Source organism: Triturus cristatus, chromosome 7, assembly GCF_964204655.1.
Source record: "Triturus cristatus chromosome 7, aTriCri1.1, whole genome shotgun sequence".
NCBI classification, from domain to species: Eukaryota; Metazoa; Chordata; class Amphibia; order Caudata; family Salamandridae; genus Triturus; species Triturus cristatus.
Genome location: NC_140590.1, coordinates 17,689,068 through 17,704,283, shown reverse-complemented (window position 1 = coordinate 17,704,283; position 15,216 = coordinate 17,689,068). Strand labels below are relative to the sequence as shown.

Here is a 15,216-nt window from a genome sequence, read left to right as displayed (position 1 = left end):
ACCAAAGCTTCGATCACCCCACCTTCGGGCTCGGTGTCGAAGCATCCAAAGTCTCACGGCAGCTCGGGATCGAGCCAGCCGACGCCCGGTGCCGAAAAACAGCATCCGGCACCGAAGAAAGCAATATCCAGCTCGACTCCGAAGCCACCGGTGCCGAAGCCTGGACTCTCGGTGCCGACCAAACACAAACATGAATCTGTCGGCACCGACGCTCCGACGCCGAAAACTCCTTCGACGCCGAAAAAACAGGAGGCCCCAAAAAAGCATGGCGCACACAAACCATCGAAGCTTTCGGCTCCGAAATCACCGGTGCCGACGGACGATTCGACGCCACTGGCTCTGTTTACACCAAACCCTCTACAAAAGACTCTGTCCAAAGATCCAAAGACTGGACTATTGACTTTAATTATCAAGAAAAGACTCCTTGATACTCCGGCTCCTCCTCCACCACCCAAAAGGAAGGACTCTGCTACTTCACCCCTCAGAGTGCCCTTCCCACTACCGCCTCCCCTACCTCCTCCACCACCTCCACCCCCTCCCCCTCCCAGGTCTCCGCCACCTCCACCTCACTACGATCCGGCCCCATCCCCAGATCCGGATGACGGGGACCCGGACAATTACCCGGCGGACGCCCCAATGGATCCCACTCCACCAGGGACCCCAGACCCATGGGAGGATTACAATAACCCTGATATACCAGATATACCTCAGGACGACCTATACCCATCCAGGCCGTCTCCTCCAGAGGACTCCTTAGGGTTTCATCATTTAGTGCAGAGAGCAGCACACTACCATGGGGTGGACATGCACAGTGAACCAGTGGAAGAAGACTTCCTACTGGATACATTTGACATACAAGACAAATCCACTTCTATTTTACCCATGCTTAAGGGTGTCACCAAGCACGCTACAGAGGTGTTCAAAGACCCTGTCAGGGCCAGAGTACTGAACCCTAGAATAGAGAAGAAGTACAAAGCGGCACCCACAGACCCTGCATACATTAAGGGCCCTGCTCCCCTAGATTCCCTAGTTGTCTCCACAGCTAGAAAGCGGGCTAACTCCCAATCCTCAGGGGAAGCCCCACCGCCAGACAAGGAATCTAAACTTCTGGACGCGTCTGGTAAACGCACCGCCTCCCAAGCTGCAAACATGTGGCGCATTGCAAACACACAAGCACTGCTTGCGCGATATGACAGAGCACACTATGACGAACTAGAGGCTCTTATGCAGCACCTTCCAGAAAAACACAAGCGCAAGGCTCATGACCTAATACAGGAGGGTAAACTAATTACAAACACCTCCATTAAGTGTGCCCTCGATGCAGCCGACACTGCTTCTAGAGCCATAAATACAAGTGTCCTGCTTCGTCGCCATGCCTGGCTCAGGATCTCAGGGTTCAAGCCTGAAGTCCAGGCGTCCATACTCAATCACCCCTTTGACCAGCAAACTCTCTTTGGGCCAAAGGTAGACGAAGCGTTGGAAAAGATGAAAAAGGACACAGACACAGCAAAGTCTATGGGGGCACTCCAAACACAAGCCTCTAAACGTTCCCTTCGACGCTCGTCCTTTCGTGGCACAGGCAGAGGCTCCTCCACCGATAACGCCTCTACCTCCTACAAGTCCCCTCCTCAAAATACCTTTTCAAAGGGCAATCAAAGGGGCGGTTACAGAGGCAACAACAATAAGGGCAGGGGCAAAACCAACAACACCCGTTCTGCCACCCCACCCGCACAATGACTCCCCTCCGCTCCCCCCAGACCATCCCACTCCGGTCGGGGGCAGACTACAAGACTTTATCCACACATGGGAGTCCATAACATCGGACAAATGGGTGACCCAAATCATTCGGTCAGGGTACTGTCTCGAACTAACATCTACCCCACCCAATATCCCACCAAGGCACCGTCCAATGTCTCAAGAACATTCCACACTGCTCAAACAAGAGGTACTCTCACTCCTCCAAAAACACGCTATAGAGCAGGTCCCCGTCAATCAACAAAATCTAGGGGTCTACTCCCTATATTTCTTAATACCAAAGAAAGACGGGACCCTCAGACCCATTCTCGACCTCCGGCCTCTAAATGCCTACATACATTCAGACCATTTTCACATGGTCACCCTACAGCAAGTCCTCCCACTCCTCTGCCAGGGAGACTTCCTCACAACCTTGGATCTGAAAGACGCATACTTTCACATTCCAATACACCCCTCTCACAGGAAATAACTCAGGTTCGTGGTGGACGGGCAACATTACCAACTCACGGTTCTGCCCTTCGGGGTCACCACCGCACCATGGGTGTTTACCAAATGCCTAGCAGTAGTAGCAGCACACCTCAGACGTCAACATATTCACGTCTTCCCTTACCTAGACGACTGGCTGATAAAAGCCGCGTCCTACGACCAATGTGTGCAACATACAAACAGCACCATCCAACTGCTCCACCAGCTAGGCTTCACGGTGAACTACCAAAAAGTCCCACCTCATACCATCTCACACAAAGCAATATCTCGGGGCCACTATAGACACCTCCAAAGGTATTGCCTATCCAAACTCAGCCAGAATCACAAGCATTCAAGCCTTACGCAAAACATTCCTTCCTCAACACACTCTTCCAGCAAGAGTGTTTATGAAGCTTATAGGAATGATGGCGTCTTGCATCTTCATAGTGCCCCATGCAAGACTCCACATGCGTCCACTTCAAGAGTGCCTAGCACAACAGTGGAACCAGGCCCAGGGGCAGCTGACGGATCTGGTGTTGGTGGACGGCCGCACACATCACTCTCTGCAGTGGGGGAACACCACAAACCTTTCCAAAGGGCGGCCGTTCCTGGACCCGGTTCCTCAGGTGACTCTAACAGCGGACGCATCGCTCTCCGGCTGGGGAGCGCACCTTCTACACCTCACCATGCAAGGTCTATGGACGCCACAGCAAAAATCGCTCCACATCAACCATCTGGAGCTCTTGGCGATCTTTCTAGCCCTAAAATCTTTCCAAAAACAGATTTCGGGCAAAGCAGTCCTCATTCGCACAGACAATATGACTGCAATGTATTATATCCAAAAACAGGGGGGGACACACTCTCCCCAGCTCTCCCGCTTAGCCCAGAGCATATGGAGATGGGCAATTCCTCAAAACATCTTTCTCCTGGCACAGCACGTTCCAGGCGTACAAAACACCATGGCAGATCTGCTCAGCAGACAAACGCAACAACTACACGAATGGGAACTGCATCCACAAGTTCTTCACCCATTCTTCCAACAGTGGGGGCATCCTCAGATAGACCTCTTCGCCACCCACGAAAACAAAAAATGCCCAAGCTTCGCCGCCAGATACCCACACCCATTGTCCAAGGGCAATGCGATATGGATGAACTGGTCAGGCAGATTTGCATACGCCTTTCCACCTCTCCCACTAATTCCATTAGTGGTCAGGAAGCTACAACAGCACTCCCTCACACTCATTCTGGTAGCTCCGACGTGGGCCAGGCAGCCGTGGTACACCACGCTACTACAACTGTCAGTGGTACCACATCAAAAACTGCATCTATCCCCATGCCTCCTAACCCAGAACCATGGAGAAATCAGGCACCCGGACCCAGCTCAGCTCAACCTGGCGATCTGGCTCCTGAAATCCTAGAATTCGGATACCTTAACCTTCCCCCTGATTGCATGAACATCATCATGGAAGCCAGACGTCCTACCACTAGAGAATGCTATGCCGCAAAGTGGAAAAGATTTGTAATTTACTGCCGTAACAATACAATCAACCCTCTAGATGCATCCATACAGCACATCATATGCTATCTGCTCCATCTTCACAGGTGTAACCTGGCATATTCATCCATACGCCTACACCTAGCAGCGATCGCTGCTTATCTACAAAACAGACAGCATTTATCACTCTTCAGAGTGCCCGCTATTAAAGCCTTCATGGAAGGCCTTAAACGAGTAATTCCGCCCAGGGCACCACCTTCCCCTGTATGGAATCTAAATTTAGTTCTTACACGACTAATGGGTCCGCCCTTCGAACCAATGCACAAATGTGAGCTACAGTTTCTCACCTGGAAAACAGCTTTCCTTGTAGCTATCACTTCCCTTAGAAGGGTTGGTGAATTACAAGCGTTCACCATACAGGAACCCTACATACAAATGCATCACAGCAAGGTCATACTTCGCACAAATCCGAAGTTTCTGCCCAAAGTCATTTCCCCCTTCCACCTCAATCAATCAGTGGAATTACCTGTCTTCTTTTCGCAACCCCAATCTGTTGCAGAAAGGGCCTTACACACACTTGATGTGAAAAGGGCGTTGCTATACTACATACAAAGAACGCAACCTTTCAGGAAGACTAAACAATTGTTCGTCTCCTTCTCTCCACCACATAAAGGCAACCCCATTTCTAAATCATGGATAGCTAGGTGGATTGTAAAATGCATACAAATTTGCTATCAAAAGGCAAAGAGAACATTATCTGTTCCTCCTAAAGCCCACTCTACAAGAAAGTTAGGGGCTTCTATGGCTTTTCTAGGGAATATACCCTTAGATGACATCTGCAAAGCAGCCACATGGTCTACACCGCACACCTTCACAAAACACTACTGTGTAGATGTGCATTCCAAGCAGCAAGCTAGGGTGGGCCAGGCTGTACTAAAGACACTTTTTCAAACAGCTGCAACGGATACCGGTGGTCGCCGCTAAGGTTGGGTACTGCTATATAATCTATGCTAAGTGTACAATCTGCAGCTCATATGCCTCGAATGGAATATGCTACTTACCAGTATGCATCTGTTCTTGGCATGTAGAGCTGCAGAGTTGTACACGCCCACCCGCCTCCCCGGCTACCTGTATCCGTTCCAGTACATCTTATTTAGATACAACACATGGGTTTCTCACTGTTATTACTACGCTCCATCATTTCCCTGTTGGCGAAAAACAATCTGAGGATGGAGCCGAAGCCCATGCGCAGTACGGACCGAAGGAGGAGTCACCAAACTCGTGACTTCCAAAGACTGTCCAAGAAGAAAAACAAACTGCAAACATCCGGGCCCAACACCAGATGGCGATCTATGCTAAGTGTACAACTCTGCAGCTCTACATGCCAAGAACAGATGCATACTGGTAAGTAGCATATTCCTTCCTGAACAAAGACATGGCCTAAAGGCAGCGCCATGGCAACTCTCCTCACACAGAGAAGGCAGACTTCCTGAACAAAGACATGACCTAAAGGCAGCGCCAGAACAGCTCTCCCCACACAGAGAAGGCAGACTTCCTGAACAAAGACATGACCTAAAGGCAGCGCCAGGACAGCTCTCCTCACACAGAGATGGCAGACTTCCTGAACAAAGACATGACCTTAAGGCAGCACCAGGACAGCTCTCCTCACACAGAGAAGGCAGACTTCCTGAACAAAGACATGACCTAAAGGCAGCACCAGGACAGCTCTCCTCACACAGAGAAGGCAGACTTCCTGAACAAAGACATGACCTAAAGGCAGCGCCATGGCAGCTCTCCTCACACAGAGAAGGCAGACTTCCTGAACAAAGACATGACCTAAAGGCAGCGCCAGAACAGCTCTCCTCACACAGAGAAGGCAGACTTCCTGAACAAAGACATAACCTAAAGGCAGCGCCAGGACAGCTCTCCTCACACAGAGAAGGCAGACTTCCTGAACAAAGACATGACCTAAAGGCAGCGCCAGAACAGCTCTCCTCACACAGAGAAGGCAGACTTCCTGAACAAAGACATAACCTAAAGGCAGCACCAGGACAGCTCTCCTCACACAGAGAAGACAGACTTCCTGAACAGACGTGACCTAAAGGCAGCACCAAGGCAGCTCTCCTGACACAGAGAAGGCAGACTTCCTGAACAAAGACATGACCTAAAGGCAGAGCCAATGAAGCTCTCCTCACACAGAGAAGTCAGACTTCCTGAACAAAGACATGACCTAAAGGCAGCGCCATGGCAGCTCTCCTCACACAGAGAAGGCAGACTTCCTGAACAAAGACATGACCTAAAGGCAGCGCCATGGCAGCTCTCCTCACACAGAGAAGGCAGACTTCCTGAACAAAGAAATGACCTAAAGGCAGCGCCATGGCAGCACTCCTCACACAGAGAAGGCAGACTTCCTGAACAGACGTGACCTAAAGGCAGCGCCAGAACAGCTCTCCCCACACAGAGAAGGTAGACTTCCTGAACAAAGACAGGACCTAAAGGCAGCGCCATGGCAGCTCTCCTCACACAGAGAAGGCAGACTTCCTGAACAAAGACATGACCTAAAGGCAGCGCCATGGCAGCTCTCCTCACACAGAGAAGGCAGACTTTCTGAACAAAGACATGACCTAAAGGCAGCGCCAGGACAGCTCTCCTCACACAGAGAAGGCAGACTTCCTGAACAAAGACATAACCTAAAGGCAGCGCCAGGACAGCTCTCCTCACACAGAGAAGGCAGACTTCCTGAACAAAGACATGGCCTAAAGGCAGCGCCAGAACAGCTCTCCCCACACAGAGAAGGCAGACTTCCTGAACAAAGACAGGACCTAAAGGCAGCGCCATGGCAGCTCTCCTCACACAGAGAAGGCAGACTTCCTGAACAAAGACATGACCTAAAGGCAGCGCCATGGCAGCTCTCCTCACACAGAGAAGGCAGACTTCCTGAACAAAGACATGACCTAAAGGCAGCGCCATGGCAGCTCTCCTCACACAGAGAAGGCAGACTTCCTGAACAAAGAAATGACCTAAAGGCAGCGCCATGGCAGCTCTCCTCACACAGAGAAGGCAGACTTCTTGAACAGACGTGACCTAAAGGCAGCGCCAGAACAGCTCTCCTCACACAGAGAAGGTAGACTTCCTGAACAAAGACATGGCCTAAAGGCAGAGCCATGGCAGCTCTCCTCACACAGAGAAGGCAGACTTCCTGAACAAAGTCATGACCTAAAGGCAGCGCCAGAACAGCTCTCCTCACACAGAGAAGGCAGACTTCCTGAACAAAGAAATGACCTAAAGGCAGCGCCATGGCAGCTCTCCTCACACAGAGAAGGCAGACTTCCTGAACAGACGTGACCTAAAGGCAGCGCCAGAACAGCTCTCCCCACACAGAGAAGGTAGACTTCCTGAACAAAGACAGGACCTAAAGGCAGCGCCATGGCATCTCTCCTCACACAGAGAAGGCAGACTTCCTGAACAAAGACATGACCTAAAGGCAGCGCCAGAACAGCTCTCCCCACACAGAGAAGGCAGACTTCCTGAACAAAGACATGACCTAAAGGCAGAGCCAATGAAGCTCTCCTCACACAGAGAAGGCAGACTTCCTGAACAAAGACATGACCTAAAGGCAGCGCCAGGACAGCTCTCCTCACACAGAGAAGGCAGACTTCCTGAACAAAGACATAACCTAAAGGCAGCGCCAGGACAGCTCTCCTCACACAGAGAAGACAGACTTCCTGAACAGACGTGACCTAAAGGCAGCACCAAGGCAGCTCTCCTGACACAGAGAAGGCAGACTTCCTGAACAAAGACATGACCTAAAGACGGTGCCATGGCAGCTCTCCTCACACAGAGAAGGCAGACTTCCTGAACAAAGACATGACCTAAAGGCAGCGCCAGAACAGCTCTCCTCACACAGAGAAGGCAGACTTTTTGCTCAATCCCCTGCATGATGTGCTTTGTGTTGGTGCAGAGCGCATTGCCTGGAAATAGTACACAACCTGAGTGTCTGCTCCCCCGGATCTTGTGCTGAAGCAAATCTAAGTTTAAAATGCACGTTGCTAGGGTTTGTTTTCCCATAAGGTTTTGGGCACATGCTCAGTGTGACTGCTAAATCCGACTTGGGCCACATGCCCCAAGACTTTGATAGAAGCTACTCCTTTCAGCCTTTCAGGTGTTCAACTTTTGTTTAAAGAAGTTGTGCACACCACTGTAGAGTAAGGTGATAACCAGAGGCTGTAGACATGATTGATTGGTAGAACTGTGATGCTCGAGTTTTACGTTGGAGCGAAACTACCTAAAAAAACTGAAAAACTGCTTTGAACCACTATAGCCTTCGGTTCTATTTTTCCCTGTACAGCAGGGGCTCAAAGCCGGCCCCTGCATCCCCTGACACCAAGTGGCCTCCAAACCTTCGAGGGACCTAATTCAGCCAATAGGCCAATGTATATATATATTCGAGGCATGTGGGCTGCTGAATTCATATCTGTGCATAGATCGCCGCCTAGTGTTGGGTCCGGATGTTTGCACGTTGTTGTCCTGGAAGAGTCTTCGAAGTATCCTTGGATAGGTGACTCCTCCCCTGGACTACAGTGCGCATGGGCATCCTCTCCATCCTCAGATTGTTTTTTTCCGCCATTGGGTTCGGATGTGCTATCTTAGCTCAAGTTAGGAAAAAATTTGGTCGAGGCCAAAAGGCCTTTAGTTCGCGTCGGTACTGTTTATCGATCGGGTTTCGATAGCATTTTGTTAGTTTACTAACTTTCAGCACCGACTTCTTTCGCATTTACCTGTCCATCGACTACTTCGACGATGGAATCCAGGACGCCATTCAAAAGGTGTCCGGTATGCAATGCGAAGTACCCACACATCGACGTCCATCCGGTGTGCAACAAATGCCTTTCGCCGGACCACGACGAATCGACATGCATGGCCTGTGCCCGGTTCCGTTCCAAGAAGACTCTAAGGAACCGAAGAGCGGCGAGACTCGAGGCGCGGCACGCGGCACCGGCCCCAACAGACATCTTCGACGAGGCCGACGTCGAAGACTTAGAAGTCATACCCTCCAGTCCCGTTTCCGAACACGACCCCGGATCGGACGAGGGCGATGAGTCACTCTTCCACAGAGGTGAAGACGACACCGAGGTAGGAGACGACGAGGAGGCCTTAGGGGCCGAAGAGAGTAGCTCCAATGATGAACAAGGCCTACCTGTTCAAACCGAAGAAACACCAGCGCCACAGCCTTTGGCTCCGGTCGAGGGATCGCCTTCGGGCCTTACCCGAGACCCATCCCGTAGTTCTTCGGCCCCGCCCTCGGGCCCGGCCTCGGACGTTCAGCAGCAGCCATTGCTGCATAAGCCAGCTGGTTTCCCTACCACAAAACCGAAACCGAAAGCTGCTCCGGTTCATACGAAACCGAAACTGAAAGTAGCGCTACTGGGATCGAGGCCTTCCACGCCTTCGACGCCAGCGCAACACGTCGGCACCGACCGCACCAAGAGGGACTTCGGTGCCGAACTGGAATCGGGCGACATCGGAGTCGACAAGCGGAAAAAGGCCATCGGCACCGAGAAACCTACTCGGCTACCGACGCCAACAACACCGAGGGCAATGCCGCCCGCTTCGCCTCGCGTCGCTCCCTCGACGACGCAGATGCCTCACCTATCGAGGCCGTCGACGGTGATCGCCACACCTCGACTCGAGGACCCGCCGGCACCGAAAAAAATCCGCGCCCGGCTCTACGAACCTGCCCGGTGCCAAAGCCTCAAAGACGCCCCAAGTGCGACCTGCTGTGACGCAAGCAACAAAACCAAGGCGGCCGTCGGGTTCCGGCCCGATCGGAGCTCCAGCAACCTCTACGGGGCCAGCCAACATTACCTTCGGCTTGCCTCCGTCAACAATCCCGAAGATGTTCCAACTCAGGACACGGATTACCCAGACTCCGGTTCCACCGGACGAGACGTCTCCGTCACGGGTCATCGACGCCGACACTGGCAGGATGATTCTCCACGACCGAAGGATAACTTCGGAACCGCCATTGGACCCTTTCAGGATCCCACTAAAAAGGAAGCTGCCGGTGGAATCGGAACCTCTCCTTTATGAACCGTTCCATTCCTCCTACCAGGATCCACCCCGGTTCTCCCCCACGCGCTCCGACACGGATGCATTGGAGGACTACATGGATGACCAAGCACCCTACCATGTAGACACAGACCCTGATGACCAGCAGGACCCTGATCAAACTTGGGGCGACCCTGCAGACCCCAGTGCACCTCTCGATACACAGGACCCACAACTCTATGGGGCAAAAACATCTCCAACGGAGGATACTGCGGCGTTCAACGCTCTTATTGAACGTGCTGCGAATAACCATGGGGTACAGCTTCACTCAGATACCATCGAGGATGACTTTCTAATGGACACTTTTGCATCCTCAGAAAGACATGTAAAAACTCTGCCAATGCTTAAGGGGGTCCTCAAACCAGCTAAGGACATTTTCAAGGAACCCACCAGGGCACGAGTGATAAACCCCAGGATTGATAAAAAATACAGATCAGCACCTGGGGATCCTACTTACATCAAAGGACAATTACCACTCGACTCCATCGTCGTAGCGAATTCTCGCAAGAGGGCACACTCGCAAACGACAGGTGACGCTCCTCCCCCGGACAAAGAGTCCAAGGTGCTAGAGACCTCCGGCAAGCGAGTTGCCGCCCAGGCTGCCAACATATGGCGCATAGCCAACACTCAAGCGCTCCTCGCTCGCTACGATAGAGCGCATTATGACACATTGGAGCAACTACTCCAACATCTCCCTGACCAGTTCAAAGAAGGTGCAGAAATTCTTGTCAGAGAGGGGCAGCTACTCACAAATGCTTCCATCAAATGTGCACTAGATGCTGCAGACACTGCTGCCAGGGCCATAAACACAAGCGTCATGCTGCGACGACATGCCTGGCTACGAATCTCAGGATTCAAGCCTGAGGTACAAAATAACATACTGAACCAGCCCGTCAACCCCGACTATTTATTCGGCCCAGAGGTTGACACCACCCTCGAAAAGATAAAAAAGGACACGGACACTGCAAAGTCCATGGGCGCCCTCCAAACTCAGTCCTTTCGGAGCGGCTCCTTTCGTCGCCCCGGAAACAAGGGGGCAGGTAGAGGACAGGGGTCACAACAAACGTATAACAAAGGCAATACACAGACCACCTACGATAAAAACTCCCGAGGTGGATATCGTGGCTCCAGTACAAAGGGCAGAGGACGTGGCTACGGCAACACCAGGTCCTCCCCCAAGAACAAGCAGTGACGCCCTCTCCCTTCCTCCCGACCACATAACACCTGTCGGGGGAAGACTACAAAGGTTCCTGTCCACGTGGAACTCCATCACCACGGACAGGTGGGTCAAAGATATTATAAAATACGGTTACTGTCTGGAGTTAACCTCCACTCCACCCACAATACCACCAAGAAACCGTCCTATGTCCTCAGAGCACTTAACGCTTTTACAGCAAGAGGTGCAAAGTATGCTTCTAAAAGGCGCTATAGAGGTCGTCCCCACCCACGAGCAGGGTACAGGGGTGTACTCCCTCTACTTTTTAATTCCAAAGAAGGACGGGTCGCTCAGGCCGATATTAGACCTGAGACCCCTGAACCAGTACATTCTTTCGGAGCACTTTCACATGCTCACCCTACAGCAAGTCCTTCCGCTTCTCAAGCAGGGAGACTTCCTAGCCTCACTGGACCTCAAGGATGCGTACTTTCACATACCCATCCACCCCTCACACAAAAAATACCTCAGGTTCACTGTTCAGGGGCAGCACTATCAGTTCAAAGTCCTTCCCTTCGGCGTGACAACAGCGCCCAGGGTTTTCACGAAGTGCCTAGCTACGGTGGCGGCACATTTACAGAGGCAGCGTATACAAGTCTACCCCTACCTAGACGACTGGCTCGTTCAAGCGAAGTCAGCCCAGCAATGTGCAAGCCACATGTCCCGCACCATTCACCTTCTTCACAGTCTGGGATTCTCACTAAATTACCCAAAGTCCCATCTCCAGCCCGCACACGTACAACAGTACCTAGGTGCGACTATAGACACTCTGGCGGCCACAGCTCAGCCAAATTTAGTGAGGATCAACAGCATACAACTGCTGATCTCCAAGTTCAAACCCTATCACTCGCTTCCAGCGCGAGTGTTTATGCAGTTGATAGGCATGATGGCCTCCTGCATCTTGATAGTCCCGCACGCGAGGTTACATATGCGCCCACTTCAGGAGTGCCTAGCACGTCAGTGGAATCAGGCTCAAGGACAGTTGAAAGACCTAGTGTTGGTGAGCGGTCGGGCATACAACTCTCTGCATTGGTGGAATCCACAAAACCTTTGCAAGGGCCGACCGTTCCAAGAGCCTGTTCCGCAAATAGTACTGACAGCGGACGCGTCTCTCCAGGGATGGGGAGCTCATGTACTCCACTACACAGTGCAGGGACTATGGACGACACAACAAAAGAAGATGCACATCAACCTTCTGGAACTGATGGCAATCTTCCTGGCCATGAAGGCATTCAAAGTACATCTGTGCAACAAAGTCGTGTTGATCCGGACGGACAACATGACTGCCATGTACTACATACAGAAGCAGGGAGGAACACACTCTCCACAGTTGTCTCATCTGGCTCAGAGCATGTGAAAGTGGGCCATTCAGAGGAACATGTTCCTCATGGCGGAACACCTCCCCGGCAAGGACAACCAGATGGCGGATCTGCTCAGCAGACACAGCCACCAGATGCACGAGTGGGAGTTACACCCATCAGTACTCCAACCGTACTTCCAGCAGTGGGGTCATCCAGAGATAGACCTATTCGCGACAAGCGAAAACGCAAAATGCCAAAGCTTCGCCGCCAGATTCCCACATCCGCAGTCGCAGGGCAATGCGATATGGATGAACTGGTCCGGCAGATTTGCGTACGCTTTTCCCCCAGCGCCGCTGATACCGCTGGTGGCTCGCAAACTACGACAACACTCCCTGACACTCGTCCTAGTTGCTCCCACGTGGGCACGCCAGCCGTGGTACACCACCTTCCTCGAACTTTCCGTGGTGCCGCATCAAAGGCTGCGGATCAAACCCGCGCATTTAACGCAGAACCATGGAGAGGTTCAGCACCCAGATCCGCAACAGCTGAACCTGGCGATCTGGCTCCTGAAGTCCTAGAGTTTGGCTATCTCAACCTGCCACCTGACTGTATGGACATCATCAAGGAGGCCAGGAGACCCACTACCAGGGCTTGCTATGCAGCCAAATGGAAAAGGTTCGTCATTTATTGCGGTAATAATGACATCAACCCGCTGGACGCATCCATCCACAACATCATCTGTTACCTCTTACACCTATACCGATGCAATCTGGCGTACACCTCTATACGTGTCCATTTGACCGCAATATCAGCCTACCTGCAAACCAGGCAGCACCTCTCTCTATTCAGAGTGCCTGCCATCAAAGCATTCTTGGAAGGGCTCAAACGAGTCATTCCACCTAGTCACCCACCGGCTCCAATGTGGAACCTCAACTTGGTCCTCACACGCCTGATGGGTCCACCCTTTGAACCTCTACACTCATGCGAGATGCAATTCCTTACCTGGAAAGTGGCCTTCCTAGTAGCGATCACTTCCCTAAGAAGAGTTAGTGAACTCCAGGCACTAACCGTTCAAGAGCCATTTATTCAGGTTCACGCCAACAGGGTCGTACTACGTACCAACCCCAAATTCATGCCCAAGGTAATATCGCAGTTCCACATGAATCAGACTATTGAACTGCCCGTTTTCTTCCAAAACCCACAAACTGTTGCAGAAAGGGCACTACATACACTAGATGTACGGAGGGCCCTCATGTACTACATCGACAGGACTAAACCATTCAGGAAGACAAAACAACTGTTCGTTGCCTTTGCCCCACACCACAAAGGTAACGCCATCTCCAAAGCAGGGATAGCCAGATGGATAGTTAAGTGTATTCAAATCTGTTATCAAAAGGCAAAACGCACATTAACTATTACACCACGAGCCCACTCAACACGTAAGTTGGGGGCTTCCATGGCCTTCCTAGGAAATATTCCCCTGCATGATATATGCAGAGCAGCCACATGGTCCACTACACACACATTTACAAAACACTATTGTGTAGATGTGCAGTCAAAACAGCAGGCAGCTGTAGGACAGGCTGTTCTCAAGACACTTTTTCAGACCGCTGCAGCTGGCACGGGTAGCCGCCGCTAATAGAGGGCACTGCTATGTATTCTATGCACAGATATGAATTCAGCAGCCCACATGCCTCGAACTGAATATGCTACTTACCAGTATGCATCTGTTCTTGGCATGTAGGGCTGCTGACATTCATATCGCCCTCCCTCCTCCCCGGCGCCTGTCGCAGCTGCAGCTCTCAGAATTACTGCAAGCATGGTCATCACTTTCTGTATCTACTCCATCACTGCCACAATGGCGAAAAACAATCTGAGGATGGAGAGGATGCCCATGCGCACTGTAGTCCAGGGGAGGAGTCACCTATCCAAGGATACTTCGAAGACTCTTCCAGGACAACAACGTGCAAACATCCGGACCCAACACTAGGCGGCGATCTATGCACAGATATGAATGTCAGCAGCCCTACATGCCAAGAACAGATGCATACTGGTAAGTAGCATATTCAATATGTGAGATATGGTGGACTGTGGGACCTCATCACATTCCGCAGAGGTGTCCTATCCTTTTGCATTGCGCCATTGCTGTACAGCTCTGAGATGCTTAAAATACTGGAAGTCGTACTGAGACCGATGTCTATGTAGCACACCAGCATGGATCGGTTTGAGCAGACTGAATACTTTTCCTGGTCATAAGAGACCACACTGAGGGCAATCTCTGGTACCGGTATAGCAATCGTTCTGTGTCATAGGAAGCTGGATAGGTTCTAACTGTGGCTACATTTAGTTCATTACATAGTAAAAATTAGATGAGTCCCATTTTCTTTGAGTACCACTGGCGGTTCCGGAGTGGTGGTACAAAGAACTAGGGAGCTCAAGACCTATTTTGTCCTTTGAAGAAGGAATGGGTCGTTTCTTTGTGTGTGTGGGTGTGGTACCACGCTTGCTTGCTTTCTGAGGCCCAATTCTAATGTGCATCATCCTTTTTTTTTTTGTGTCCACTTCTCCTTTCCAGGTGTATTTGCATGCAGTGGTGCGTGATGCCCATGGTCGTAAGATGAGCAAATCTCTGGGCAACGTCATCGACCCATTGGATGTGATCAGCGGAATCACTCTTGAGGTGCGGAATCGGCTGTGTTCCTGGTGAAGAGGGCTGTAAGCAAGGGAAATGGTCTTTATGCAAGTAGTTTTGGGTGAAAAGGTATGCCACTTGGAGGGATACCAGGAAAAAAAGTTCAGAGGAAGAAAGTTTCATTCATCTGAAGTAGGGCAGCTGTAGCATAAGCCCAGTGGCATGTAGGGCACAGAGGAAAGAATGA

General features: G+C 51.4%; 1 protein-coding gene across 2 annotated transcripts in view; it reads left to right on the top strand.

Annotated features, from left to right (window-relative positions):
• The window catches only part of VARS1 (valyl-tRNA synthetase 1), a 246,999-nt gene that overhangs the window by 183,686 nt on the left and 48,097 nt on the right, over positions 1-15,216 (top strand). For both annotated transcript variants that reach the window (XM_085615512.1, XM_085615511.1), the window contains exon 22: positions 14,913-15,017. In XM_085615512.1, the coding sequence (XP_085471638.1) occupies positions 14,913-15,017 (105 nt within the window). The remainder of the gene's footprint in view (positions 1-14,912; positions 15,018-15,216) is intronic.